Genomic DNA, 27,080 nt, shown 5'->3' on the forward strand with positions numbered 1-27,080 from the left:
GTTTTAAGACGGTTAGAGAAAAAGTGTGTACTTTAGAAGGGACTGTGACTCATGAAAATGGTTGATAACAAAAAATAAAATGCTGGTGATTTACCTGTGAATGATCTGAACAGGAGAGAGAGGTTTACGGGCAAGGTGATTGATCTAGTAACGACACCAGTGACAGAGACAGCTCTGAGCACAAAGGACACAGAAAATATACAAGATATCAAGGGAGGGGCATGTAACTAAGGAAAAATACCAGAGTAGCATTTATGCAAAATGAAGTTGGTGACTTTTCTGTAGTAGAACTGGCTTTAGAATATGCGTTTAACGGAACGTATTTCAAAGTGGCTTCCAGGTACACTCTGATTCTCTGCCTGGAGTAGAATTCATGGGAAGGTTGAGGCAGGATAGTGTTAGGGAAACTAAAACTGAGAATTAGCTGAACGTTTTGAAAAGGGCAGGGCAAGCAAACGAAAACAGGTTAAAGCCAGGAGAAAGGGCTCTTGCTTGTTTATTAAAAGTAAAGCTTCTTCCAGAAGAGAGATGGAGATAAGGCCACTGATTAGGAGGATAGAAAGTCCCCTTCCAGCTATTCTTTACTGGAACTATATTAGCAGACACTGCCTGAACATTTGCCAGGAGTAGCTGTAGAAGGTGAAAGATTTGGGTTTAGGTGTTGTTATTTCTGGTGTTACTGTTTATTCTATTCCGGGTAGCCACAGCGCTTGCCTGGACGTCCAGGTATGCTGCTCTAGCCTTCCCGATATGAGTTTAAGCCTCACTTTGTGTTCCTCTGATTAGGACTTACTAGCCATAGTTTGCAGATTTGGAATGGTATTGAGTGCTGAGAAGTAGGGTGTAAGGAAAAATTGACGAGAAAAACTACAAGGTCCAGCCGCTCTTCTCCAAACCATCCCTAATCATTTGCAGTCAGCTCAATGAATCAATTTGGTGATCTTGAGTGTGTTTCTTTAGATACCTATTCTCAAACTGTGTGGGATCTACCAGTCAGAGGGCCAGAGGAAGAGAGAAGGGGTTGAATATTAGGTCACCTGATAGCTTCCCTGGGGACCCCTTCTCCACCTTCTCTTCCAAAGCTGCCATGTAGTGCCTTAAAATGAGCCGCACATTTTACGTTCAAATTCTTTACAGCTCACATCAACGGGAAAATGAAGCCTGGGCAGCAACCCTTTGTGTGAGGACGTATTTAAAGCTTAGTGTGATATCGTACTGTAAGGATGCTAAAAAGAATGTTCCTAGTGAATGTGTTTTCTGGTTTTATTTTAAGATTTGGCTTTCTAGAGCTGTCTTCAGCCTTGTATGGAAGTACTGATTCTGTGAATTTATATAGAACTTGTATTTCTGGCCAAGTAGAAAAAAATGACTAGTTGCTTCATTCCTAGAAAACTAACAGATGCTTTCCTAGAGATAAAACTTAATCCAGTTGATTTGAAATAGAGTTGGTGACTTTCCTGTAGTAAAATTGGCTTTAAAATGTACGTTTCACAGAACATACGTAAAAGTGAGAGCAAGGGCTTCCAGGTACTCCCTGACCCTCCGGATTAAAAAGAATTCGTATGAGATTTTAGATGTCAGTTGAATTGACTTAGGAGCAACTTCCAATGGGAAAAGAAATCAGTACGTTGGCCTTTTAAAATGTTGACACCTATCCTGCAAAATAAGCTTAGAATTATATAAGTGACATGGTGTGTGTGTTTGTGTGTGTGTGTGTGTGTGTGTGTGTGTGTGTAGGGAGGGGGAGGATGTGTATAAACCTATCTAGGAGGATATAATTTTGGTCTTGATTATTAGACACCAATCACAGCAGCAACAATAGTCGTGCGTCCTAAAAATCACTCCATGGGGTTATTGAACAATCTGGTCTCACAAATCCAGTGGTTTCTGAAACTCTTCCCATATAATTGACTTTATATGGTTTTGTAACCAAATTGTGCAGGGATGGTTCACTTAAGGGAGGAAGAGCATTGACATGAAAAGGACACAATGACCAAAACATCAAATCTCCGAGTTTCCAATTTGGAAAGCTGGAGGTGGTTGATGCCCGTTACAGTATTAGAGTTGGGGCTAGAGGCATAAATTTGGTAATCGTCATATGCAGTAAATATCTCAGCTCTTCCCAAAGTATTTTAAAATAAACGTTTTATTTTAGAACAGTTTTACATTTACAGAAAAATTGCAAAGATGATATAGAGATGGTATGTACCCCACCCTTTATCAGACTTACCTTTTTTTTTTTTTTTTTTTTTTTGGTAATATTGACAGTTTTGAGGAGTTCTGGGCAGGAGTTTGGTAGAATGTCTCTTAACTGGATTGATCTGATGTCTTTATCATGGTGTTATGTGTTTTTGGGCGAAGGACCACAGAGAGAAAATGCCACTTCATCACATCCTGTCAAGGACACATAGTAGCAACATGGCAGGCCGTTATCACCTGATTAGAATCGTGTGTGTCAGGTTTCTCCCTTTCCATTCTGTCCTCTTCCGGAAGAAGCCACTGTGTCCAACCTACATGTACGGTCTGGGGATGATGTGCCACTTCTCTGAGAGTGGCTAACATCCTAATGTACGTAAACCACTCGGAACCTTTTTCTGCGTGGCAGATTTGTTTGTTCTCCATTTATTGCCTTATTCAATCATTTATTTGTGTCAATATGGACTCATGGATATTTACTTTATACTTTGGGTTATTTGATGCTTCTCCTGCAAAGTAAGTTTGAGAATTACATAAGTGACATGGTGTGTGTGCATATGTGTGTGTGTTTGAGCACTTCCTTACTTTCTGTCATTGTGAGATGCTTTTAGGAGCATCTTTTAGTCCCGGAATCAGCTATTTCTCCTGATTTTTTTTTATTGGCAACCAAGATCTGGATGCAGGTGTGGTCATTGCTACTGGGACGAAGTTGTTTCTAGGCGCTCTCAGCTGACAGAGCAAAGAGATACATATGTATGTGTACACCAAGCTGTGTATACCTATATACATATCCATAAACATTTCTGTATGGTGACCGTCAGTATCTATGTTTAACTAAACCCGAGTTCATACTGAGGTCTGTAACTCTAAGCCAGTATCACGTGGCTAATTGTAACCTCCTCCCCTTGCTTATCTGTAACTTCCCAGTCCAGCAGTGAGACAAGGCAGCTCCCACCACCATTGATGTACTTCATTGCTCGTTCCCCGGTACATGTATAACAGTATCAGAATTGTTACCTGGTACCTCCGGGGGTAACAGCTTTATCAGTGGTTATGTACAGTCCCTTTTGTACAGTCCCTTTTGCCTTTAGTCTCGCAGATTTCACGCGTTTCCAAAGTTACTTAGGTCAGCACCCCCACTGCCTTTCAGGGAGGTTGTTTCAAACATTTGTAATATAGTTAGATTGTTTTGTCACATTCTACATTCCATTCCGGGATCCTCTGATGTCCTTAATGATTTGTTAAAATTGTACACATTAAGGTTCACTCTCTGTGCTGTGAAAATTTTATAGGTTTTGACAATACATAGTGTCATGCATTCAGCTTGACAGTGTTATATACCCCAGATTACTTTTAATTGTTTAATATCTGACCATTTCTGACTGCAAAAACCCAATAATTTTGGATGATTCAATCCAATGTAACTTGAAATATTTATATGCAGGTACATGAAGTAGCTAAAACTTTCCATTCAATTTTAAGTTACCATAAAGATATCTGATCATCTTAAATATATGGTTATATTTTCCATACTTAGTAAACACTATCACAAAACTAATTTTTCAGATCAGTCATGTTAAATGGTTACATTCCTTAATCTTCTCCAAATTACTTACATTTGCAAAAAAGAGTATATATTAATTTCAATCTAATCTACCAGTGTTAGAATTTTAGGCAGTGTAGAGAATGAATCAAGAACTTGGAGGCACTGTAAGGAAATGTTGCTCTCTCGGGCTCAACTCCCTTAATTTACCTTAATGTGTTGCTTTTTTCTTTTATTTCATTTTTGAACAGTGTTAGAGTCTTAGGTCTTTTGAGCCATTTTAAAGTTATCCCCGAATCACGTCTTCTGCATGAAACGGGAGTACATTTCTTCATTTAACAAATCTTTTTTGAGCATCTTCCATAGGTATGACATTGTGTGAGGGGCAGGGTTCCAAATTGTGGGTCAGCCACCTTCTGGGTGGCTAAAATGCTCTTGAACCAGTGGCTCCCAGACTGCTGAATTTCATGAGTCAGTTTAAAAAATGGCAAGGGTTCTAGAGTTGCCTCCTTTGTATTTTGTCAAGTCTGGACATTAAAAAATGAACAACTAAACAGACAACACTTCCATCAGGTCGGACTTGTTTTTACCCTTTCATATGTCAAGTTTAAATTTCACACTATGTGCCTCTAGTTAATATAAGCTATTTCCCCCAATCTACTTTTATTTAAGGCTTTTTTCTTAAACAACGTTAGCTATTATCCTACTCCACAGATGTCACCGAAGACCTTTAATGAGTGGAACAGATGTCAGAGGTTTGACAGTAGTGAATCATCGTCGTGTCCATCTCTTGTCAATCTTTGGATTCTAAGTAAGGGAAACGCTCCGCAAAATTGCTTCTTTGGTTGAAAACTCAGTTTACCACGTGTTATTCCATAGTGAATGCTTAATACATACCTGCCAAATGAGTAAAAGAATGAATTTTCCCAAAGCATCACATTCATTAATGAGAAGATATCGACTCTAGTATCTGACAAGAACCTCCTTTATGGTTAACAATCTGGCATTTTCTACATTTTAGAGAGGAGCGTAGTGACTACATGGTCTTTCCCCTAATTGGCCAGTGGTAGAATTTAACCTTGGCTTTCTGACTTTGTCTAAACCCTTTCCTGAATAAAAAATTATTTTAAAATCAGTCCATTTCTCCTTATCATTTTCATTTGGAACCTAGCTTCACAAGTAAGCGTTTTCTGGGGCACGCCGAGATAACGTTTTGCAGACCTCGTGGTATTCCAAATCTTACACCGTCACTTGTGAGACCGAATAAGACTGAGATTTAAAAAAAAAAAAAAGATGATTTTAAGTCTGTAGCATATAAATAAAAAATTGAATGTACTTATGACGATTTAGAGATTTATAGAATTTGACCCGGAGATGACCATTTCATTTTCTGAAACTTGTTTTTCCCTCTTATTAAAGAAATACATGTTCGTTGAAGACTATTTAGAAAATACTGGTAAAATGCAAAGAAAATGAAAATCACCTATAATTAGTCACCTAGAAATTAACGCACTTTTAACATTTTGGCATAGATTTATGTTACACTTTGTTATGCTGGTATGCTATATGATTTAAACTGTTATATATATATATATATCCCACACTAAAGATTTAGGTTTGTTAACTTGCTTTTTCACTTAACAGTAGAGAGGGAAAATTTATTTTTCTGTTATCAACTCTTGTGTTACACCACTCGTAACGGTTACTAGCATTTCATTGTGCGATGGGTAGGTGCCCTCCTTTTGGATGTTGCTAGTATTTCCAGTCACAATTTTATTTTAAGTCTTGTTAATTTGACAGGAGGTTATGCTCTTGACTTCTTCGGAGAAAGAGATGATGGGCTGTCTATGAGGGTAAAGTGACGTCGTAGGGCCGCAGTGGCCTTAGATGCCTGACCCGTGCTCTGGGGCGCTCGCCCTGCTTGCTTCTGGTGCGGGGCTGCAAGCGGCCCTGGCCTCTCTGCCGTCCGCCCAGCCCGGAGAGCGGTGGCTTCGGTGGGCTCAGCGGCACAGAGTGGGCTTCACTTCTGCTCTTTGTCTGGGATCCGGGGCAGGTGTGTCCCTGCTGCTGCCATGTGATGGCTCCTTAGCTGCACTGCTCACAGGATCTGTGATTCCTTCTGGAAGCTCTATTGTGAGATGCTGTGGGGTTTTAGTGCAGAGGAGGTTTTTGCTAGCGTGTGGCTTTTGGTTTCTTTTAAGTGTGAATGTGCCGTCCCCTAAAGAATCCTAAGTAAGGAAAGCGCTAGTTCTGAGGCAACTGAAAGATGAATTGAATTATCCTTCCCTTCAAGCCTCGTGCCATAGAACAGTAGTGTAACAGAAAAGTAAGTACTCAGGTTTCGTTGTCTACTTTGCATGGCAATTACTCATCGTTACAGAGGGGAGAAGTGAGAATGGGGTTGGGGATCAGGGAAGGTTTCATAAATGAAATGATACTTGAATGGGGTGATAAAGAATGGGCAGGATTTTGAGAGTGGAAACAGATGGCAGGATGCACAAAAATATATACGGTGGAAATTACTCAGTTTGATTTTTTATTTATTCATAACACATGAATTGAGGGACTCTGGTATACCAGGAATTATACTAAACTTTGGATACAAGGATGAGTTAGACATGGGTCCTGCTTTCTAGCCATTGACAGTATGATTGGGAAGATGGAAAATTGACCAACCTGTATAGTGGGCTCTGTTATAGGTTTCTACAAATAATATGAAGTCCAGAGTGGAGATATAATAGCCCAGCCTTGGCAGGGTGACAAAGCCTTGTAGGGGGCACAGCCCGAGCTGAGTCATGTGGGTAAGGGGGAGGGTATCTCAGGGAGACGAAAGTGCCTGTGCAAAGCCCAGGATGCAAGAAGCAAGGTGGAATCTACAGGGAACTGCTAAGTGTTCCGTGTACAGCAGAAGACGAGACTGCAAAGTGCAAGGAGCAGCAGCAATCACTAATTTAGGAGGGCTTGCGTTAAGACAATAAGGGACGGGGAAAAAATCGAGGAGGACCTCCAGATTTTCCCTTGGTTGATTGGTCGGTGGTGCCACTCACGATTATAGGAGATTAACGAGGAGGAGCAGATTGGGACATGGGTGTGTTCAGTTTGGGACATGACGCCTTTGGGGCATTTGTGATAAACTGATATAACATGGGAGGTCAGAAGAGAGATTGGGGCTGCACATTGGTGACTGGGAAGCAGTCATGGGGAGTGGATGAAATCACTGAGGGAGAACATGTAGAGTGAGACGACGGCTGGTAAAAACCCAAGAAAGAGCAGGCAGAAGACATTGAGAAGGAGGGGAGATTGGAGAAGTGGGAGGGGATGGCGTGAGGGAGGTTAGCTGAGAGAGCCTCAGGAGGGAGAGGTCGGCAATATCAAGTGCTGCTGAGAGAAGCGAAATCACTTCTGGGGGTCCTGTGGTTTTTAGAAATAAGAAGGTCATCGGTGATCTTGGCGAGGGCAACTTGAAGGCTGAAGTAGAAGACTGACCTGAATTTCGAGCACTAGAATTCAAGGAGGCAAGATTGTAGAATCCTCGTTTAAGAAACTTGGGTGTAGAGGGAGTGGTGAGGGGGGAGAGCAGGTGGGAGGAGATGGTGGTGTTTGTTTGCTCGTTTCTTCCCCTAACGATAGACAACTGGAACACTTTTCTAAGAAGGACTTGAGAGGGGAGGTTGAAAATGCAGGAGAGCGTCTGGGAGGATGTACGTGACTGGAAGGAAACCTCAGAGGGGAGGAGATGCAGATGCACAGCTGTGCGGAGGTCTTTGGAGAGGGAACTGGAAGTGTAAGGCAGCTTCTCAGGAATCAGAAGGTCAGGCTCCAGCCCAGCTCTGTCACGGGGGACCTCCTATGACAGAAGATGAGTCCCTTAACCCCTCCTTGTCTCTTTCCTCCCTGTAATAGGTATGTATGAAGAATCATCTATTGTACTTACCTCCTTTACCGTCGAGAGAACTGGCGTTGATAATATATGTACAAGTATATTATCAACACTTGGAAACATGTGGACTTCAGTGCGTAGCAAAGCTGGCATGACTGTAGTTGTACCTCCCTGGCCAGAATTCAGACATGCAAAAATCCATTGGTTCCCCTGCAATTTTGACAGCTTAACAGCATCGTGCATTATGCTGTAGAAAGCATTTTTCACATCCTTGAGTTGCCATCTAACCCGGAAAGAAGACAGCTCTGAGAGCAAGAGGTGAATGCAATAGGCTCTGAGCAGCTGAGATGACGTCACAGAGCTCCCCTAGGTGGCTCTCAGGTGAACAGTGCGGCCATTGTCCAGCCCCACTCACCTCCGCACAGCTCTCACAGGCCAGGGATTCTTACAGCTACGCCTGCCCGTGACCGACCGAGGGGGAGCAGTAGATGAGGCAAGGGGAGGAAAGCGGTGGCTGAGGGCAGGAGCACCCATAACAGGCCCAAGTGGCCCTCAAAATACTGGCAGCAAAGAAGGAGACAGACACACGCCTCCTAAGGGAACAGCAAAAATAATAATAATAAAAACTCTCAGTTTGTGCAGGGTTATCAGGCCTCTTTAAGTAGATCCACCTTGGGTATCACCATGTTTTAGCATAATACAATAACTGAAGTATCAAAAAATGTGTAAATACTCGGTATCCTGTGTTTTAATGAAAATATCAACTGTATTTTATAGTTTGCCATGAACATAAAATTTTAGCTAGGACCTTTTCCCAGAAGGTCTCATTCTATTATTACTTGTTTGTAGGACGCACAAGACTGAGCTTCTTACATATGTTTGGTGAGTGGTAGAGCTGCAATGTGTCGATGGTGTAGAAAACCTGGTGATAAGGGGACGCTAACGAAGCTTTAAGATACCAGTTTAAGATCTATTTCTATAGCATATTTTTTAAAAAATTTAAGTCTGTATTGTCTTATGGGATCATAAAAATGTTAATAAATAGTCAGTGTTTTTAAGACTAAAACAACTCTATCCTAGACTTTGTTCGGACCCGGGAGAACGCATTCACTTTATCAGCTTCGGAATAGCAAATATTAATCTTTTTAATTCTGAGATATCATGTTCTTTCCATTTAATATCTTTCGCTGAAATCGGAACTTATAGTAGAAATGATTAAAAATCAAATATGAAAGGCCCATTCGATTTCTTTGACCAGTTAAAAGAAATAAGTATGGTAATTATCCTTTGAGAATTGCCAGTGCACAAAATCAGACCAGTGTAAAATGAAAGGAAAAATGCCCGTTACTGAACCGTGGCAGCCCTGTTCACCTTCAGGAAGGATAAGGCTTGAAAACTGCTAAGATCCAGAATTCCTGACGTGAGACATGTTTTTGTCTTTTATAAGCAAGAGTCTGAAAGCTGGACAATGGCTTCAAATCAAAGTAGGGGCCTGGAATGTTGTTGACTTTAGAAATGTGTTCCGCAGTGATAATCTTAGTTACAAAGGAGAGACTATTTTTTTGTTGTTGCTCTTGATGAAAGACATTATTTCCCTGACATAAAACTGGTTCCGTGAATGTTTGCTGCTGTCTTTTATACCGACGTTTACTTGCTGAACCTTTGATAAGCTTGAGACAAAGTCGTTATGTTCCCCCCGCCCCATGTGACTTCTGGGCCTTCTGTATTTTAAATATGTCTCTAACAAATAATCGCAATAATAGGGACAAAAGGAGCTCGCATTTATTGAAGTCCTGTTCCAGGAAGGCCGCTTAATCCTTTCAACAACTCTTCAGAGTATGGGATGCTGTTTTTCTTTTTTGGACGAGGACCCTGAGATTTAGAGATGATGCAAAATGTAGCCAAGGTCATAAAGATGGACTGAATGCCAGAGCTGAGATCTTAACCCAAGTCTTTCTGGAACCAGTTTGTCCTTGACCCACCACATTGTGCTGCAAGGCACAAATAATTCCAGGTGGACTGTATGTTTAAATACACGCAGAACCTGACCCCCTCTCAGTACCTCCCTGCTGCCAGTCTGGTTCAGGTCTCCGTGAAGTTTGTCTGTATGGTGCTAACACCTCCAGTTGGCCCTGCTTTTCTCTTTGACCCCTACAGTTTATTCTTAGCCAAAGGGATCCTTTTCACACGTAAGTCGGATCAGTAGCCCCCCACTCCCCACAGAGAAAAGCCCGAGTCCTTACGATGGCCCAGGGAGGTGATCAGTCCCCTCCCTCTGACCTGATGTCTGCTCTGTTCCCCTTGCTGAGTCCATTCCAGCACGCCAGGCTCCTGTCGCCCTGACGTTCACAGCTAACTCACTCACCTCCTCAAGCCGTTGCTCAAACCTCGTTTTCTCCCTGAGGCCTACCCCGTGCCCTGATGTGCTTGCTGTTTAAAACTGCAACCCCAGTGGGACTCGGGATTTTCAAGCTCTTGATAAAATTCTTTCAAATTCTAAAATTCTCTGCTTCTCTGTTACATGATACCTGTTTTTTTTTCATGTTGAAATACACGATTGAATGTTATCTAAAATACCACAAACGTATATAGTCTAAAGCAGAATTGTGAAGACTCACCTGGCGTTTTTTTAAACATTGTCTGTATCTCATTATAAGAAACACCGTTTACGTTGTGACCCACTGTGTGTTCGTAAAACTAAAACACAAGTTTTATTGACCACTTTGTGATAAACTCACATATTTTCTATTTAACTCTATTCCTTTCCGTTTTTTAAAAAAAATGTGTTGGACGTGATCTACAAAATTGATTTTATTGGTTACATCCCATAGTTTAAACAATATTGGCCTGTCGTATCTCAAATCTTATTGACTCGGAAGATAAGATATGAATCTTGTGCATTAATTTCATGAGAATCTAAACTATGGAGAGTGACAATTGAAGTTTCACTCTACTTTTGAATTGTTGGCATGTGACTTAGTGAATGTTTACAATATTTATACTCAGATTAACAAAAGTAATATAGATTTAGTTGCATAAGTATGTAATTAAATAATTGAAAGTGCTTCTATTTTGTTACTACCATTCACTAATGTTAGAAATCTTGTGTTAGCCATGCCACTTCCCACCCAGTGAATCAAGAGATTTCTTTCTATCTTTTCTTGCTTCCAAATCTCAGTGTGTTTGTATTCAATTGACGGGTGTTTATTTTTCTGACCTGTATTGCTATTAACTATTAACAAAGGAAAAATATTCAGTAATTAAAAAATTATTTATGCTCCATTATTTTAAAGTATCACAACAATAAGTAATACATGATAACCCTGCGTAGCCTATCACATATTTAAATTTTTTAGCATCTTAATTTCTGAGGACGGAAAACATTTAATAGATGTTATCTCTGCAATATTCTTTAACATAGTGTATTCTCTTTAGTTTGAAAGTTCCTAATATGATCTTCCCTAAAAGCAAGCAACCCATGTTCCAAGCTGTCTTTCATCACAGTCCTTTTGCATGCAGTGCTCCAGCCATATTCAGTTAGTTCCTTCCTTCCTTCCTTCCTTCCTTCCTTCCTTCCTTCCTTCCTTCCTTCCTTCCTTCCTCCTTCTCTCGCTCAACTTCCTTTTTTTGCTTCCAATAGTCTTGAGCACACACTATCTGCCATGCATGATAGTGGGGAGAAAATAAAAGTCATAGGCCTTGCCTTCACTGGACTTTTAAACTGGATACGAGCATGATGGAACCCCCATGATGAAAGTGAAAACAGGAAGCCTTAAGCTTGTTTAGAAAGCTAGAGGCAGGACGAGCTTCTCTGTACCTCGGTTAACTTCCAGCATCAGAGACGGATAGAACATTGGAAATGGCAGAGGCATTGGAGGACACGAGTTCAGGCCTCACATGTTAAAGATGTAGAAACGGAGTCCCTCATGGAGTAAATGATCTGCTGAGGCCACAGCTGGACCGTAAGCTGGTTTCCTGACCAGTGCTCTTGCCCTGCGCCCTCCTCACTCTTGGCTGTGATGTCGCCTGCCCAGATCCCGTAGTGTCGTGTACTTTTCTGTGTGGTTTGCGTTGTGAAAGACCTCTCTTTAGAATGCACACACTGAACCATCGACTTTTACCGTTATTGGATTTGTTACTTGAAATTATAATTGGAACAATTAGCGATGCGTCATTGGAAAGGCCATCAAAGAGGGCGATTAAGTGCTGATCAATGCCTCTTCTCATGGGAAGGGAGAGCTTTTCTTCCCTAAGTATTTGGGCTCTTTTCACTGGTGCTTTTAAGTGGCTGGAAATAACGCTTGCCACACGCTTGTGGAATACTCTAGATGCCAGGGGGTTCCTCTCATTCTGCATTTGAATTGAGCACACTGTGGTTGGAATGTGTGCTGATTCTTTTGTTGGTTGTAAACTTTCACTCCATGTTTTTCATTAACCTTTTCTCATGGAAGGCAGTAGAGCAATAGTGAGAGTTCTTAGAGAATGAAGCCTGTAGGTAGCTGGTGACTTTGGAGGAAGCAGATGAAAAGGTTAAAGTTACAGATATTTATTTAGATATGTTTTCCCTTGAACACAACCCCAAACTCTAGATATATTTGCCAGGCTGGATCTAGTGTACCCTAAAAAGCATAGGCCTATGGTGAGCCAAAGGTAATCACTACTTGTTGCTATGGGGATATATTAGCTTCTGAAACAAATTTGGATAAATAATTAATAAATTTCAGGGCAGCTTACTACTATTTCTTCTAAGAATAATGCTTCTGATGATGATGGTGGTAATGATGGCAGCCAACATGTTTTGACCACTTACGACGTCTAAGTATTACGATAAGTACGTCAGTCTTCTTGTCTATGATTTCAAAATGCAAAATGCTTTGAAAACCAAATAGTATTTTTGTACCTCAATTGTTAAAACTTACACTGGCCTAAACTCACTTCCAGGCAAACTCCACCTGAGTGATGTGAGGCTACTCACAGTTTGTCTTTCTCTCTGTTAGTGTAAATACCTGTTCATTTGTTTTGCGGGAGAAACACCAGGATGTCTGATTCCAGGGTGCTGCTTCAGATTTCATTCCACAGTATATGTTTTGTGCGTCATCTTACCTTTCTCAAATAAGAAAAAAATTGAGTTGTGATATACATTTGACCATCAGCAGAGAAAGGATGATATTATCTTCTTCCCCGATGTACAGATGAGGAAACCGAGCCAAGAAGTAGTGGATTCTGAATTCAAACCCAGGCATTTTAGTGCTGGAACGTGTGCCCTTAAATCACCCGGCCGTACTGCCTTAAAAAAGAAGGATTTAAAAGCATTTTACAGAAATAAAGATTATGTTATATAATAAAACTCCAGTGAAGATAGAAAAATGCACATTTGAGTAGAATTACTCCATTAATAGCTCTCTGTTCTGTTTCCACAAGTTAAATATGATCTTAAACAATAATGGCCATTGATGTTTTAGTAGATTCTGCCAGTCTTGACTGTTTTGTCTTCAGTCTAATGGTCTGTTCTCCTTGGGACTTTTTAAAATTTCAGAAGCTTGAGTGCTTGTCTGGATGGCGTGCTTTGAGGTCTTAGGAGAAAGAGTAAATGCTGCTGCTGAGGCAAATGATGCTTTGGGCACCATCTGCTCTGAATAGAGAAGGAGGCCACCGACCAGTTTAGTGTAGCAGACGATTTGGGTTAGAGACAAAGCTGTCACCTTAGTCACACACACTATCAGATTACTGATTGTTGGTGGACATACTGTTTTCATATTATTCTTTTTAAAAAATAAATTTTATTGGGGGGTACTGGGGGACAGTGTGTTTCTCCAGGGCCCGTCAGCTCCAAGTCTATGTCCTTCAATCTAGTTGTGGAGGGCGCAGCTCAGCTCCAAGTCCAATTGCCGTTTTCAGTCTTTAGTTGCAGGGGGCACAGCCCACCATCCCATGCGGGAATTGAACCTTGTTGAGAGCTCGCGCTCTAACCAACTGAGCCATCCGGCCGCCCCTCTGCCAACTCAGCGGCAACTCTTTGTCTTCAATCTAGTTGTGGAGGGCGCAGCTCACTGGCCCATGTGGGAATTGAACCAGCAACCCCTGTTGTTCAGAGCTCATGCTCTAACCAACTAAGCCACCTGGCCGCCCCCAGGTTATTCTTGACATGTACAAATATGTAATGTAGTCTAATGGCTGTACTGGGCAAACTGTAGATAGAGAAAATAATTCTTTACTCATTAATGTGCCTTCTTTAGTCAGCAGAGTTTATTGAGTAGTAAGCAAGAGTTTACTGAATTCTGTTATGTGCTTCCACTGGCTACTTTTAGTAAGTATGTCTTAGGACTTGGAGCTATTAAACATATTTTTCCTAAAATTTTACTGGGAATATAGTTTCAAGGGTAACTTTGTATATAAGAAATAGCTAAATATTTATTGTATATGTGTATATACACACATATTATTTATGTACACATGTATGTATATTGTCTATTAGATATTGAGTGCTTTTCCTTCTTTCTTATTTCCTTTTCTTTAAAATTTCCATAGTCAAAATGGTATAGGATCACAGAAAAATTCAATTAAATAGACAACAAAAAAAAAATACTTTTCAGATAAAAAAATAAAATAATAGGTCACACATATAATACCTATATTTTTAATTATGCACATTGACCTATTTATCTTTTTAAAAATCACTCTTAAAATTTATCTTTCCAATACATTTAGTTTTGAGTCCTAGAATGCTGACTCTATTTGTTTAACAGGTCACCACTGAGTACCTTCTTTGTGCCAGCTGCTGTGGTGGCATCGGCCTTACAGAAATGAGGTCCCAGTTTTAAAGGAACTTGTCCAGGGGAGGAGATGGGACTGGGGTTTGTGGTACTTTGGAATAAAGCGGAGGAGCATCTAAGTACACTGACAAATCAGCAAACGCTTCCCACAGGAGGCTGTGCCAGCATTCTGTCTGTAAGGGCGAGATGGGTAAAGGAGGGCCTTACCTTGGGGGAAGGAAGGGCTTCTGTGGGAGAGGAGTCAGTACGGAGGTCTGGAGGTCTGAAATTCGTGTGACGTCACCTGGGAACCAGATATCTGTGAATGAAAGGTTTGCACGGGGTGGGGGATAATGGATGAGGCATCCAGAGTGGTAGGGAGGAGCTGGATCCCTGGATCCACAATTCCTGGGAATCAGAGCCCCACGCTTTTTAAATATACGGTGTGGCTATGGCTCTATGTTCTGTTTTAGTGAAGAAACTAACCTATACTTTTTTGGCTTCCAATGAAATACCTACATGTAATTTTTCTTCCAACCTCTTAGAACAGGTGAAAACAGAAAAGCACAGTATTGGGTAGGAAGCTTTCTTCTACTTCGATCCCTGTTCTTCACTTCCAGCCCCCCTGCCAAGAAACTGGTAATAGACGTTCAGGACCAAGGACAGTAATTGGGCCGGTGTCCCAGTCAGGCCTCATTAGGGGCGGTTGGCCAGCCCTGCGTTCCTCACTGGGTTCGTGTTCTCTTGACCTGGGTTCTTCTCGCTGGGTGGGATCTCCCACACATGGCCCTTTCCTTGCCAAAGAACAGACATCTGAGATTCATGTATGGGCTTCATGGAAAGCGGGGAGGAAGGCCTTTCCGCCTCGTTGGTACAAGCCTTAAGGCTGCCAAAGGTACCCTGTTTGCAGGGTTGGCAGGGGGATGTACTGGGGTTTGAGGCAGAAGCCATCTGACCTTGTCCTTTCCACATCGATCCCTTTTAGAAACCCTGCAGGAAGAGATGACTAGTGGGGCCAAATGTTTAGTATCCTGGGTTCTCTTATTTACATATTCTCAAGGGGGGTGATGTCCCCAAGGGGGCAAAAATTGATTTGTGGGGGACAGAAAACCTTACTCTTTTTATGTGTAAAGCACAGCTGTACACACAGTACTGATAAACAGTGAATCTGTGCTTTTAAAGGTAATGGGGGAAATGTAATGGGGTAAAATGTCTGTCAAAGTTCCTTAGGGAAACGAATAAAAAGAAGTTAGGAAACACTGTGGCAAAGCAGAGTGTCTCTCTCTTTCTTTCTCACTCCCTGTCTGAGGCAGCCCGAGGCTGGTTCAGGGACTGGTAAGGCCAACACTGCCCTCGACTCTGTCCTTTCCTGCTCTGCCGTCCTTAGCCCATAGCTTCCGTTTTCCCGGTTGGCCTGTGGTTTAAGGTAGTTGCTGCACTCCGCTATCACGTCTAACTGACAAGGAGAGGAGGGAAGGCAAAAGGTCCACCAGCTAAGTCAGACCCTTTAAGGGAAATACCCTTGATGTCAGTCAGCAAGCTCTAATTACATCGGAATGACTGAAACTCAGTCACGTGGACACCCCATTTTCCAGGGAGGCCGGGAAACGTAGATTGATTTATGTGTCTGTTTATCTGTTAAAGTTGGGCATATTGCCATTCCCAACAAAACTGGGATTCTGTTACTAAGAAATAAGCGGGAAAAGTATATCTGGCCGGCAACCAGCGGTCTCTTTAGTCATCAGTGTGCCTGGCAGCTGCCCGGGAAAGTATCATCTGTGATTTGGAATCCAGCACTGGCCAAATGTCTCTGCTATCTGCTGCGACTCATTAACCTGAGGCTTTAATTCTTGAACGAACTGACTCTCTGAATAAGCAACTAAAATGGATTAAATATGGAGGCGTCAAGTTCTCGAGAGTGTTTCCTGGTGGGTATAGAACATGTGGTGTTTGTAAACTTCTTCACTCAGTTCACACGTCTCTGTCCCAGAAACGTTTGCATTTTTAACGTTGCAGTGGGAACATGAATTATTCATTAATTAGGTTTAATGAAACCGTCTTCTTAGCAATTTTGAGCTTCGTGAATAAAAGATAAATACTGAAATTTCCTGGGTGTAAATAAATAAATAAATGCATGTGGTTCCTGCAATTGGATTTGTAACTATGCCTTTCGAACAAAAAGATGGTGGTATTTACTGAATACTTCAAATTGCAGAGTAACCGATAACAGCAAAATGTGCTCTGTTACAAATCTGTAAGTGCTAATATTCTCACTCTGGGCCAAGCTTTTAGGGGAGAGAAGAAAAACGGCAGTGGAAAATTTCCAATGAAATCTGTGTGGATTTGGCCATAATTACGTCCTTCAGCAATTAAAGTGGCATTGTAATGGTCTGCAAGGCTCCGGGATTGGGACACGCAAGCACAAAGCCATTTGAACTGTGCCATTGTGATGGGCCTTCTCAGGCCATGACCTCAGTGCTTCTTGGGGTGGGAGGGTGGGCAGGATTTGGCAGTGACTTGCCTCTCTCTCTCTTTTAAATTGGGTTATCATTTTCAAGGATTGTGAGATAGTAATTCTACAGGGATTGTTTTGGAGCTCGTAAAATTATACTTTAAAGATAATGTTTTACAAGAAACCGCTCTGTCTTGAAGGAATGATTTTTAGAAGTATATTGGCCCTAGGATCTTTTTTTTTAAATTGTTTCCTTTAAATTCTATTCCATGTCTTTAGACATGCAGTGATATTGGCTCACCCGGTGTTTTGTAGTTTGTACTTTGACAAATACTGCTGGATCTCAGACATTCATAATAAGATATTAATTTAAATGACCTCAGCAAATTAGTGGTACATTGAAAGTCCTCTTGTGTGTTCCTTCTGTTGATGTGAAATGCCACTTAGCTGTCTGCCTGTTGGGGAATCAGATATGGGAATGTTTTCCCTCCGTGTTATGAATATATGAGGCAATGAGAAATCTTCCTTAAAGGGCAGGTAGACAGTGTTAAAAATATCTGATAGTTGGGCATTGGAGGTGGCGCTGGGGCGAACACAGGGTGAGGTAGCAGATGTGTATGTAAATAGACCAGGGGCGACAGGTGTGTGTTGAGAGCTTAGATGGAGGCATGTACAGGGATTTCAAAGGAGGCTTCCCAAGGGTGGTGAAGATTAAATAGGAGTTGGCTTAAAGGGAGAAGTGGGGAGGGGCACCCCATGAGGGAAGCATGGAGTGTGCCATGGCACTGAGTTTGAGAACACAGAGACTGCCACTAGAGGACAGGGCTTTAAAAAATTTTCCTGCTCTGTTTTCTGTCTGGATTTCATGCTCAGGATGATGAGGAGACATTTAATGATTCAATGTCTGGAAATGATGTGATAGGACTTGTGTTACTGTTGAGGTTGGGTTGGAGGGTGCTCACCTCGGATCCAGGGAAATCACTTGGGAGATGGGGACTAATCTATATAAAAGTTGGTGGCACCTGGAGTGGTGATTGAATAGAGAAGAGAGGATACACTCAGGGCTATTAAAGAGGTAGAATCAGTAGGACCTAGTGACGAACGTGAAGCATGAAGGTGGGGGAAGATGGAGGATGGATAATTCTCAGTGCTTGGCTAGGCTGACATGTATGGAAGCCAGTGACGTGGATTGTGACTGTGAATGAAGGAGGAGAAACGTGTTGGATAGATGATAATGAACTGAATTGTAGAAATTGGGCTTGAGACTTCTAAGTAGAGACGTCTAAAGGCTAGTGTGATTTTGGGGATACCTCTGATGTCTGGTATGTGGCTTATCTCTCTAGGGGCCCCTCTCAATTTCTCGGTTCTACTTCCTTCCGGTGCCCATTACATGTTGGCGTTTCTCAGAGTCCACATTCATCACCTTTCTCATCTCCGTTCCTACTCATCTCTTCTCAATTACCTGCTCTATTGATGACTCAAATTATTATCTCCAGACAGGACTTTTATCCTGCATTCCAATTGCTCAGTCTAACTGCTGAGCAATTGCTCTTGTCACCATCTGGATATTTATTCTTCAGGCACCTAAAGTTCAACATATCCAAATATATTCGCTCATCTTCTTCCCCCATTTCTTTTACAATGTAGCCTCGTCTAGGGGTCAAGGGCACAGCTGCTAGAGTTAGACTCTCTAGGTGTGAGTCACTTATTAGCTTTGTTGCCTTGAGAACGTTATGTGACCTTCCTGTGTCTCGGTGTCTTCATCTGTAAAGTAAGAATAACAGTAGAACCTACCTCATAGGGTTGTTATCAGGATCAAATGAGAATGAGCCTGGCACATGGTGAACATGATATAAATATCAGCTATCCTTCCTGATTTCCTGTTCTGGTTAATGGTACCACCATTTAACCCGAAATGTAAGCGTTATCCCATCTCCTCCATGTCCTTTCATTCTGCATCAAGCCATCATTAAGTCCTGTCAATTGTCCATTCTCTCTGTTGTCTTGTCTCCATCTCCACCTTTACCACCTTAGTTAAGCTTTATCATCTTCCTTAAGGGCCTCACCTGGTTACTGACTAGTCTGTTTTTTGTCTTTCCCTTTTCCAGCATTTTCTATGTTGTCCCCTGGTGATTCTTCTGACATGCAAATCTGACCACTTAAAACTCTTCAGTGCTCACAGGAATTACAAAATACAAGTGAAGGTCTGTTTCTGCCTCCTGCTCCAGACTCTTCACCTCCTTTGGACCTTTTCTCAGTCCTTGGTTCCTTCATGTTCTCTGTTATTTTGGTCTTCCATGTCTTTGCACGTCCCGATCCCCTGTGGAATGCTTCCTTCCTTACGTCTGTCTGTGTCTCTCGGGCCAGTCCCCCAAGTAGAATAGATTAGTCCCTGCTCTGAGTCAGTACTCCAGGAACTTAACCCTAGTACCCTGTCACGATTATTGTAATCATTTGCATGTCATTGTCTAAGACCAAGCTTATTTATGTTTGAATGACTCGCTACACGAATTAACTTCTCCGAGAGTATGGTTTATGCCTCTTGTGTTTAGTTGAGGGCAGATGTTAGACATTTTTTACTGAGCACATCGTCTGGGTAATGATCATTTATGCCTATATTGAAGAAAGCCATCTCTGTAGTTACTTTATTTACACTAAGGGACAAAATTCCCTTTGAGCTTTGTTCATAGAGCAAGTGCGCTCTCTGATTGTAGCCTTCCAAAGAAAGGTTAGTTATTTCCTAGTGAAGCAGTGGTAATATTTCTTGGTAACTAAGTTTCTGGAAGAGCCAATAAATATTATCAAGACCGTAGCATGAGAATTGTTCTCTACTTTTTTGTGCAGGCATCAGGAAATCCTGAAAGAGCATTGACTTATTGCCTGAAGAGCAGCTGTTTGTTAGGACTGCACAATCGTGCTTTTTGGAGGTGGATTGGGAGAGAAGAAAGGCATCTGAGTTGTAGCTGCTGGGTGGTACACAGAGAAAAGCTCTCCTCCTGCCTTAAAACCTGTACGCTCTGCTCATAAACAAGACATTCAGACAGTGGAATGGAGTCAGTTTAATCATGGCAGTCTTCAGATTACTCTTCTTACTCTGTACCTGGGAGGTCCATTGTGGAGGAAAACGGCATACAAATTGTATTTTTCACATATGTATTAGACCATAAATTATATATATTTAAACACTATATGTATATGTGTGTGTGTATATATATATAATTTACGGTCTAATACATAATTTATGGTCTAATATATATATGTATGGTGTTTAAATCCAAAGTAATACTGAAGCCACAGTCAGGATTTTCTATGCATTGGTTTAGCAAAGTAGTTTTCCCAATAGGTATACTTGTGGAAAAAAACCAACCACCTATTGCACAGAAAATAAGAAAATTCAAATGGATGATCGCACTCAATGGCTACTGAATTATTCATGATTGTTTGTGTGGATGCCTGACTCCCTGTGGATGGAGAGAGGAATAAGGCTGTGCTTTCCAAACCGGTGCAGCTGGTCAACCCCAAGGGGACAGATCAAGTGGGGTCTGAGGCGCGTTATCTCCAAATTCCATTCATGAAATGTCAAAATCTTGTATGTAGAGACTTAGATTTTTTTTTTTTTTTTTTTTTAGAGAAGAGAATGATACAATATCAGGAAAAACGTACTGTAGCTATATTGTAGTGATAATAATAGTAGGTACTACTTTTTGCTGTGGTGCATGGGCTTTTAAAAAGCTGCCATTCATTACGTCTCATTTCATCCACAGCGTTATTTCAGTCTGGTAGCAAAAGGAACAGGTTTAGAGAGAATTTTGCCCATTCAATGGTAGAACTGGGGCTCAAATCCAGGTTCTCCGTTTCGTTGGAGGGCTCACCGCCTTAGCTCTCACAGCAGGAGTGTGCTGGACTGGTGGTTTTCATGCTACTGGATGGTGGGAAGAATGTGTATCTTCAAAATGCCAGATTTGCTACTCCTCAGAAGAGAGAAATTCTCCCGTTTTGTGGTGCCCCAGATACTGCCGGGAAGTCAGGGGAGACTTCCAAACAGCAAGATTTGGTTGTCAAACCTTTTAATGAGAATGTGTGTGTTGGAGGTAAGACTGGAGAGAACCCTGAAGGGGCCGAGTAAGTGTGAGTTAGTAAGAAGGGGGTTGGATACCTGAATCCATTATACCTCTTAATGCAAAGTTCTGTGGGCTTCATAAACAAGTAGAGTACAGAATTAGATGTGTCTGTGGGCTTTCTTTTCAGCCAAACACAGGATAATTTCTTGTTATTTCAAATGTTTGATACATACTGTTTTGCTTTAAATGATGTTCAAAGGGATGGTCACTAAATTACATTATAAATACATGGCCATAAATGTGAGTTGAAACAGATCCCAGCACAGAGATATTAAGTAACTAAGGTTCCTTTATTCCTTCTTCTTTCCCTCCATCTTTCCTTTTCCTCTACCTCTTTTTTTCCCTTTAAACAAAAGATTATTGATTCATTAAATGGCATTATTCGGGCATTGGAACGCCTGCATAGTTCTCTTTGGCGTCTGTACACCCTAAAAACTCATTCGTGGACCCAACCAAATGTCCTTCTGCTCTTTGCTCTGGAGTTGTGTTTTGTTTTGGTTTCCCTTTATCCTTTGCTTCTCAAATTACTTCTTTCTTTCTGATTCCAGGCACAGAGTAGATGCTGTGCTCATTTTGATTAAATTTGTGGTGAAACCATCCAAACTAGCAGATATTCTCATGTGGTTCTTGGAAAACATTCAAAGAGTCGTTATATGGATTCAGATATTTTTTTAAGGGAGTAGCAGCCTCTCTCTTTCCTGAACTCCAAATGTAGTTTATCTGTCCCTTTCTTTGATGTCTTTCTGTGGGCATGCCTTAATTTTTCCATCAGATTTCAAACTCCTGGTGGCGAGAGCGTCTAACTAGCACTCCTTAGTTTCTCAGTGAATTTTTGTTTTGTTTTTGATGAATACATAATATTTATTTCTGGTGGCATCTTTTTAGAGCAAATGCATGTCTGTAGCTTTACTACTCTATTTTAGTCACATACAGTGACATGCTAAATGAACTTAGCCCTTGGAGTTGTGGAGTAAAGTCATTAATTTACACTAACACTTGCAAAATAAATGAGTTGTAGCTGGGGAAATTTTCTTACTTTTATCTCTGTGACTCTCCATTCTAAAGTATCAGTGGACCTAAAGGTGTTGGTTTTGCAGCCTTGTTGCTGGCCAGTCTCTGAAACCCTATCTGTGGGGAAGCTCTGTCTGCCAACGTTCTTCAGAATTCTTAGCATGCCCCCTGCTGATATCCCCACCACATTGTTGAGTGATATATCCTGACCTGAGGCCAGTGGTTCGCAAACTGATGCAAGCATGGAGTCCCTAGAGCTTGTGAAAGAGTACGGATGACACACCTTCTAGAATGTTCTGAATCTGGAAGTTCAGGATGGCGGTGGGCTTCTGTGGTCATGACACCTTCTGGTGGCCCTGGAACCACTTTTTAAACACTGCCATTGAGTCAGAGATTTGTTTTGAATGGAATTCTGTGGTTTTTAAAATGAGGATTCTTCTCCAAGTTTCGAGGCATTCTAAATGTGTTCGAAAACTGTGTTGTAGGCATGTTTATGAATTCTTTGACACCGCAGAATCAGTAGGATTTATGTGGCACTGCAGATGTAATTATATAATACTTTCTTTGCTGCAGTTTTATTGCTCTAGTGTATATTAACATGCCATTTAAACACAATCTTTAATTATTAAAAACTCCCATTTATCAGGAGTGAGAACAAACAAAACTGAAATTGCATTTTTTTTTTTCTGTTAATTTCTACATACACAATATTTATCTCTGAGCCCACATTTTATATGTGACCTTTTATTGGAGAAAGATTTCGGGATATTTAGAAGATGCAATCTAATGTACCTTTAGTAATTGTCAGTATTTGATGGTAGGAATATTGATCTTGAAGCTAGGCAGAGTACTGAATTTGTTAAGTACCAAAAAGAGTTTAAGGATTAATTTCTGCATCAAATGTTTTTATTAATGCCAATTCTCTGAAAATAAAAATTAATGGAAACTACACAGTGACGCAAACTTTTATGAATTCCAGCTATATAGAAATGAGCAATGTATTCTAGCGAGGTCATCATGACAATGTACACGTATCAATATTCAGTATGAGAGGCCCCACCTCTTATTTATTTATGTGTTTTTGCTTTTTGCAAATGTTGCTTTTATACGATGGGTCTAGCATTCTTTAGACTTGTAATGCATTGAAAAGTGGGGAATTGGAAAAATTATTGTGGAACTCGACCTACAAATTTACAGGTGATCAGAATTCCTTCCAATTTCTTCATGCCTCAATCTATTATTTCTTCTTTTTTTTTTAGAGACTTCCTCCCTCGAGGGTCAGGCATCGTGACTAGACGGCCTCTGGTGCTCCAGCTTGTAACTTCCAAAGCAGGTAATGAATGAGGATGTTTGCCACTTGGAGGCCATCCCTGGTACCTGTTGCCTCCATTCCTGGGCGGTGGGTTGTAGTCACAGAGATGTTTTTGTGATTACTTTGCTGTGGGTGATTACCTACATTTCTCTCCAAATGCTCCTCCCTCCTTCTTGCTCTTTTGATTCCTTTGATTGCGTTAAAGGGAAAGCCTGGTTTGCATGGATTTTTAAACACCTACCATTTTTTAGGCTTAGGAAGTAATATTTTATCATTGTAATTCATCTATATAATTTTACAGTACAGCATAACCACTTAATATCCCTTTGGTATACCTCCTTCCTGTGAGTGAGTGTGTGTGTGTGTGTGTGTGTGTGTGTGTGTGTGATTTCTTTTTTTAAGTAGTAATTCAACACCCAGGTAATACCTGTATGCGTATGTATGTGAATCTATACCTGTGTTCACATATTCATGTCTGTATCTATATCTAATGTGCTGGGCTTGCCGCTCTCATTAACACCGTGATAATTTGATAGATGAATGAGCTTTGTTTTCATTCTTATTTCTCAGCAACTGATGATGTTGAAGATTTGTTGTGGTTAGTTGGTGTTTATAGGTCTTCTTTTGTGCGCTGGAGAGAACCAGCCACTGTTCTAGGCTCTGGAGATACAGCAGTGACTCGGGCAAAGCCCCTGCCCTTCTAGTGGTTTATATTCTGCTTATATCATTTTAATGTATAGAGGTTTTAACTCTGTATGGTTGTAAAACTATACATTTACGTTTCACAAAGAGTAAATATTTAGCATGATTTTCTTTTTACATGTTTTTTTTATTTTTTAACATTTAATTCTTTATTTATCTGAAATTTATTTTTGTTTATGCTGAAATATTTTCCCAGTCTCCTTTGTCTTCTGTTCTACTTCCGCCATCATCTGTTTCTGAATATCTTTTCTGTTTTATGGTGCCAATACCACAGTTTTGCTTTTGTGGCTTTATAATTTGCTTTAATATCTATCTGTCAGGGCTATTGTCCTCCCCCCATTACTTTTTTTTAGTTAGCATTTCTTTCCTGTTTGTGTGACAGAGTTTAGAATAATTTTGCAAAGACAAAGCTATTCCCACTAGAATTATTTTAAACCTATAGATTTATTAGAGAATAATCGCGCTCTTTAAAATGTTCATTGTTTTTCCAATCCAGGGACCATGCTATATCTTTTCATTTGCACAGATCTTCTCGGTATTTCTTGGTAAAATTCTTGATGGTCTTTATGTGGTGTCCATGCATTTCTAGTTGGGGTGTTCATGTTTACTTTTTGTTGTCCTTGTGATTTGAATAGGGGTTCCCCCCCCCGTATTTTATAATTCCTCATTGCTGATCTATGTAAAAGCGGCTCTCTTTCCTTTTAATTTTTAAAATAATCATCTTACTGTACATTTGACAGATTAAAATATTTTTAATTGATTCTCTTGGGTGTTTTAGTTATAGAGTCATTTCATCTGCATTTCTTAACTGATTCAATAAATGCTTATCATTCAAATACTGAGATGGCTGAGAAAAGAGACTCATTGACCAGAATAGTAATCACCTTCTTTGCCATGGGATCTTTTGGTGAGTGTTAACATGGGAAAAGTTCTCTTACACGTTGAGCGCTAGTGAGAAGGTACCTCACATGCTTCTTCTACCCTTTTGCTAACAGTCCCCCAGTCTTGTCCCTGCTAAGCTCCTGACCGTTTTTTCATTACTTCCCATTAATTCATGAGCATCATACGTCTCACCCCACCTCTCTTTTCATGCAATGTGGACTAGAAATTCTTCCTCCCAGGGAAAGCTGGCCCACCATCATTCAGGGACCCCGAAACGGGGCTTTCGTGTTGTAGCACACTACTCCAGCCAGTGACAGCTGAGAACGAGGCTCATTATTAAAAAAAAAATGTTTTTTTCATCCTAAGTGAACTATTCCTGGGGAAATTCCATGTATGACTACAGGCCTGGGTTGGTGGAGGGCTAACAAAATGTCTGAAAGGAGCATGCTGGGATTGTGTCATTGCTCGTATGATTAACTTGTGCTTGCAGCTCCTAATTGGGGTCAGTTCCATAAATGCTACTTTCTCTGGATATATTCATTCATTCATTCATTCATTCATTCATTCAATTAGTAATGTTTATTGAGTGACTCCCAAGTCCCAGGCAACTATTCCTGTCCTCACAGAGCTCACATTCCAGTTGCGGAGAAACCAACAACAAGCAAAACACATGAGCAACACAAACACAGAGCGTGTTAAGTGATGACGAAAGTGAACATTCGTGCCATGCTGCTGTGTGTAGGCAGAGAGACATTAGAAGACACCAGGAGGGAGGATGTTTGAAGTGTAACAAGGAGCCCAGGAGGGCTGGAGGTGGCGTGAGTGAGGCGGGGCCACAGGAGATGGCTAAGGAGAGACAGTGCTGCTAGAACAGGGAAAAGGCTGATTGGGTAGGTGTCGGTCAGCCACCTCGAAAGGGAACATGGTAGGAAGATTAGAGCCTTAACGTGGGTGCCATGGAATGTCCCCGAAAGAAACAGCAGAGGGATACAGGGATGGGAGAGTGCGTTGGGATGATTCTTTACTCATTAGGACAGTGAAGGGAAGGGCCTCCTCTTCTACTGCAACCACGGCAAGAGGACCATGTGGGGGGAACTGCAGGTGAGCTGTGCAGGAGGTAGAGTTGAAGGAGTCCTCACCTGATGGCTTCATTTTCTCCGGGAAGTCGGAGACAAGGTATTTGCTGATAAAGTCCGTTTTATCTTCTCATTCCCATGACCATGTCTCTCATTTCTCTTTCACATCTCATTCGCTGGCCAGGACTCCAGAGCCGTGTTTTCCTCTTGGTTGTGATGCCGATGCCTCGTGCGTTAAATTATAGGTATACTATTTACTACATGTTTTTCCTGGTAAAGAACAATTTTATTCCTGATCTTTAAAAGATTTCAAAGGCTAATAAATAGGTACATAATTTTATTGAGAGCCATTTTGGCATTTATTAAGACACTCGTCTGAAAAACTCTTTGGTATGTTCACCCTCGCATTCAGAGATTTCTTATTTAAGCATTCTTGCATTCCTACGATATACTTGATTATAGTATTATAGCTTATTCTTTGACTGGACTGTTAAAGTAATTCCATTACTTTTTCAAGGTTATTTACATTTCTTTATATATGCATCTATCTAGTGTTGTCGAGTTACACTGAAAAAAAGGTATGCTAGTCAGCATAGAATGAGTAACTTTCTCTCGGCCTCTTTTGACTTGATTTCATTTGCTTTTGCAACTCTTAAAAACCCAGTGGTGCATTTCAGTTCTTGTCTCCAATTAAAGAGGGCTGCTAGTCAGGATTTTTACAGAGGGTGATGTCTTAGAATCGGGTTCAGAGACAGCAGCCGGGGGTGTGGCATTAAGAGCCTGTGCAAGTTAGACTTGAGGCTGTGATGTCACAGGGCCCTGAGATATGGGATGTCAGAGCCCACAGGGGAGTATCCAAAACTGCGTGGATGCTTAGTGTTCTAAGGCAGATATTTTCCTCCTGCAACTCTAGACTCTCTTAGAAAAGGACTGCTAGACTCAGGACAGTCACTATGTAGATAATTATAATAATGAGTCGATGCCATTTTTTTGAGCATTAATTATGTATTAGCATCACGCTGTTTGGAGATGTTTTCATTAAATCTTTACAAGAACCTTCTGAGATGGATGTTATGAATCTCATTTTAGAAAGAGCCCCAGCAAGGCTAAGCCATTTGTCCAAGGCCACTCTGTTCGTAGGAGGAGGGATTGT

At 41.0% G+C, this 27,080-nt stretch overlaps 1 protein-coding gene across 10 annotated transcripts in view; it reads left to right on the forward strand.

Annotated features, from left to right (window-relative positions):
* DNM3 (dynamin 3) overlaps nucleotides 1-27,080 on the forward strand; it is a 396,041-nt gene that overhangs the window by 31,265 nt on the left and 337,696 nt on the right. For all 10 annotated transcript variants that reach the window (XM_074322210.2, XM_074322205.2, XM_074322209.2 and 7 more), the window contains exon 2: nucleotides 23,215-23,288. In XM_074322210.2, the coding sequence (XP_074178311.2) occupies nucleotides 23,215-23,288 (74 nt within the window). The remainder of the gene's footprint in view (nucleotides 1-23,214; nucleotides 23,289-27,080) is intronic.

Source organism: Rhinolophus sinicus, chromosome 11 (assembly GCF_057876585.1).
Source record: "Rhinolophus sinicus isolate RSI-liver-muscle chromosome 11, RSI-T2T, whole genome shotgun sequence".
In the NCBI taxonomy this organism is placed as follows: Eukaryota; Metazoa; Chordata; class Mammalia; order Chiroptera; family Rhinolophidae; genus Rhinolophus; species Rhinolophus sinicus.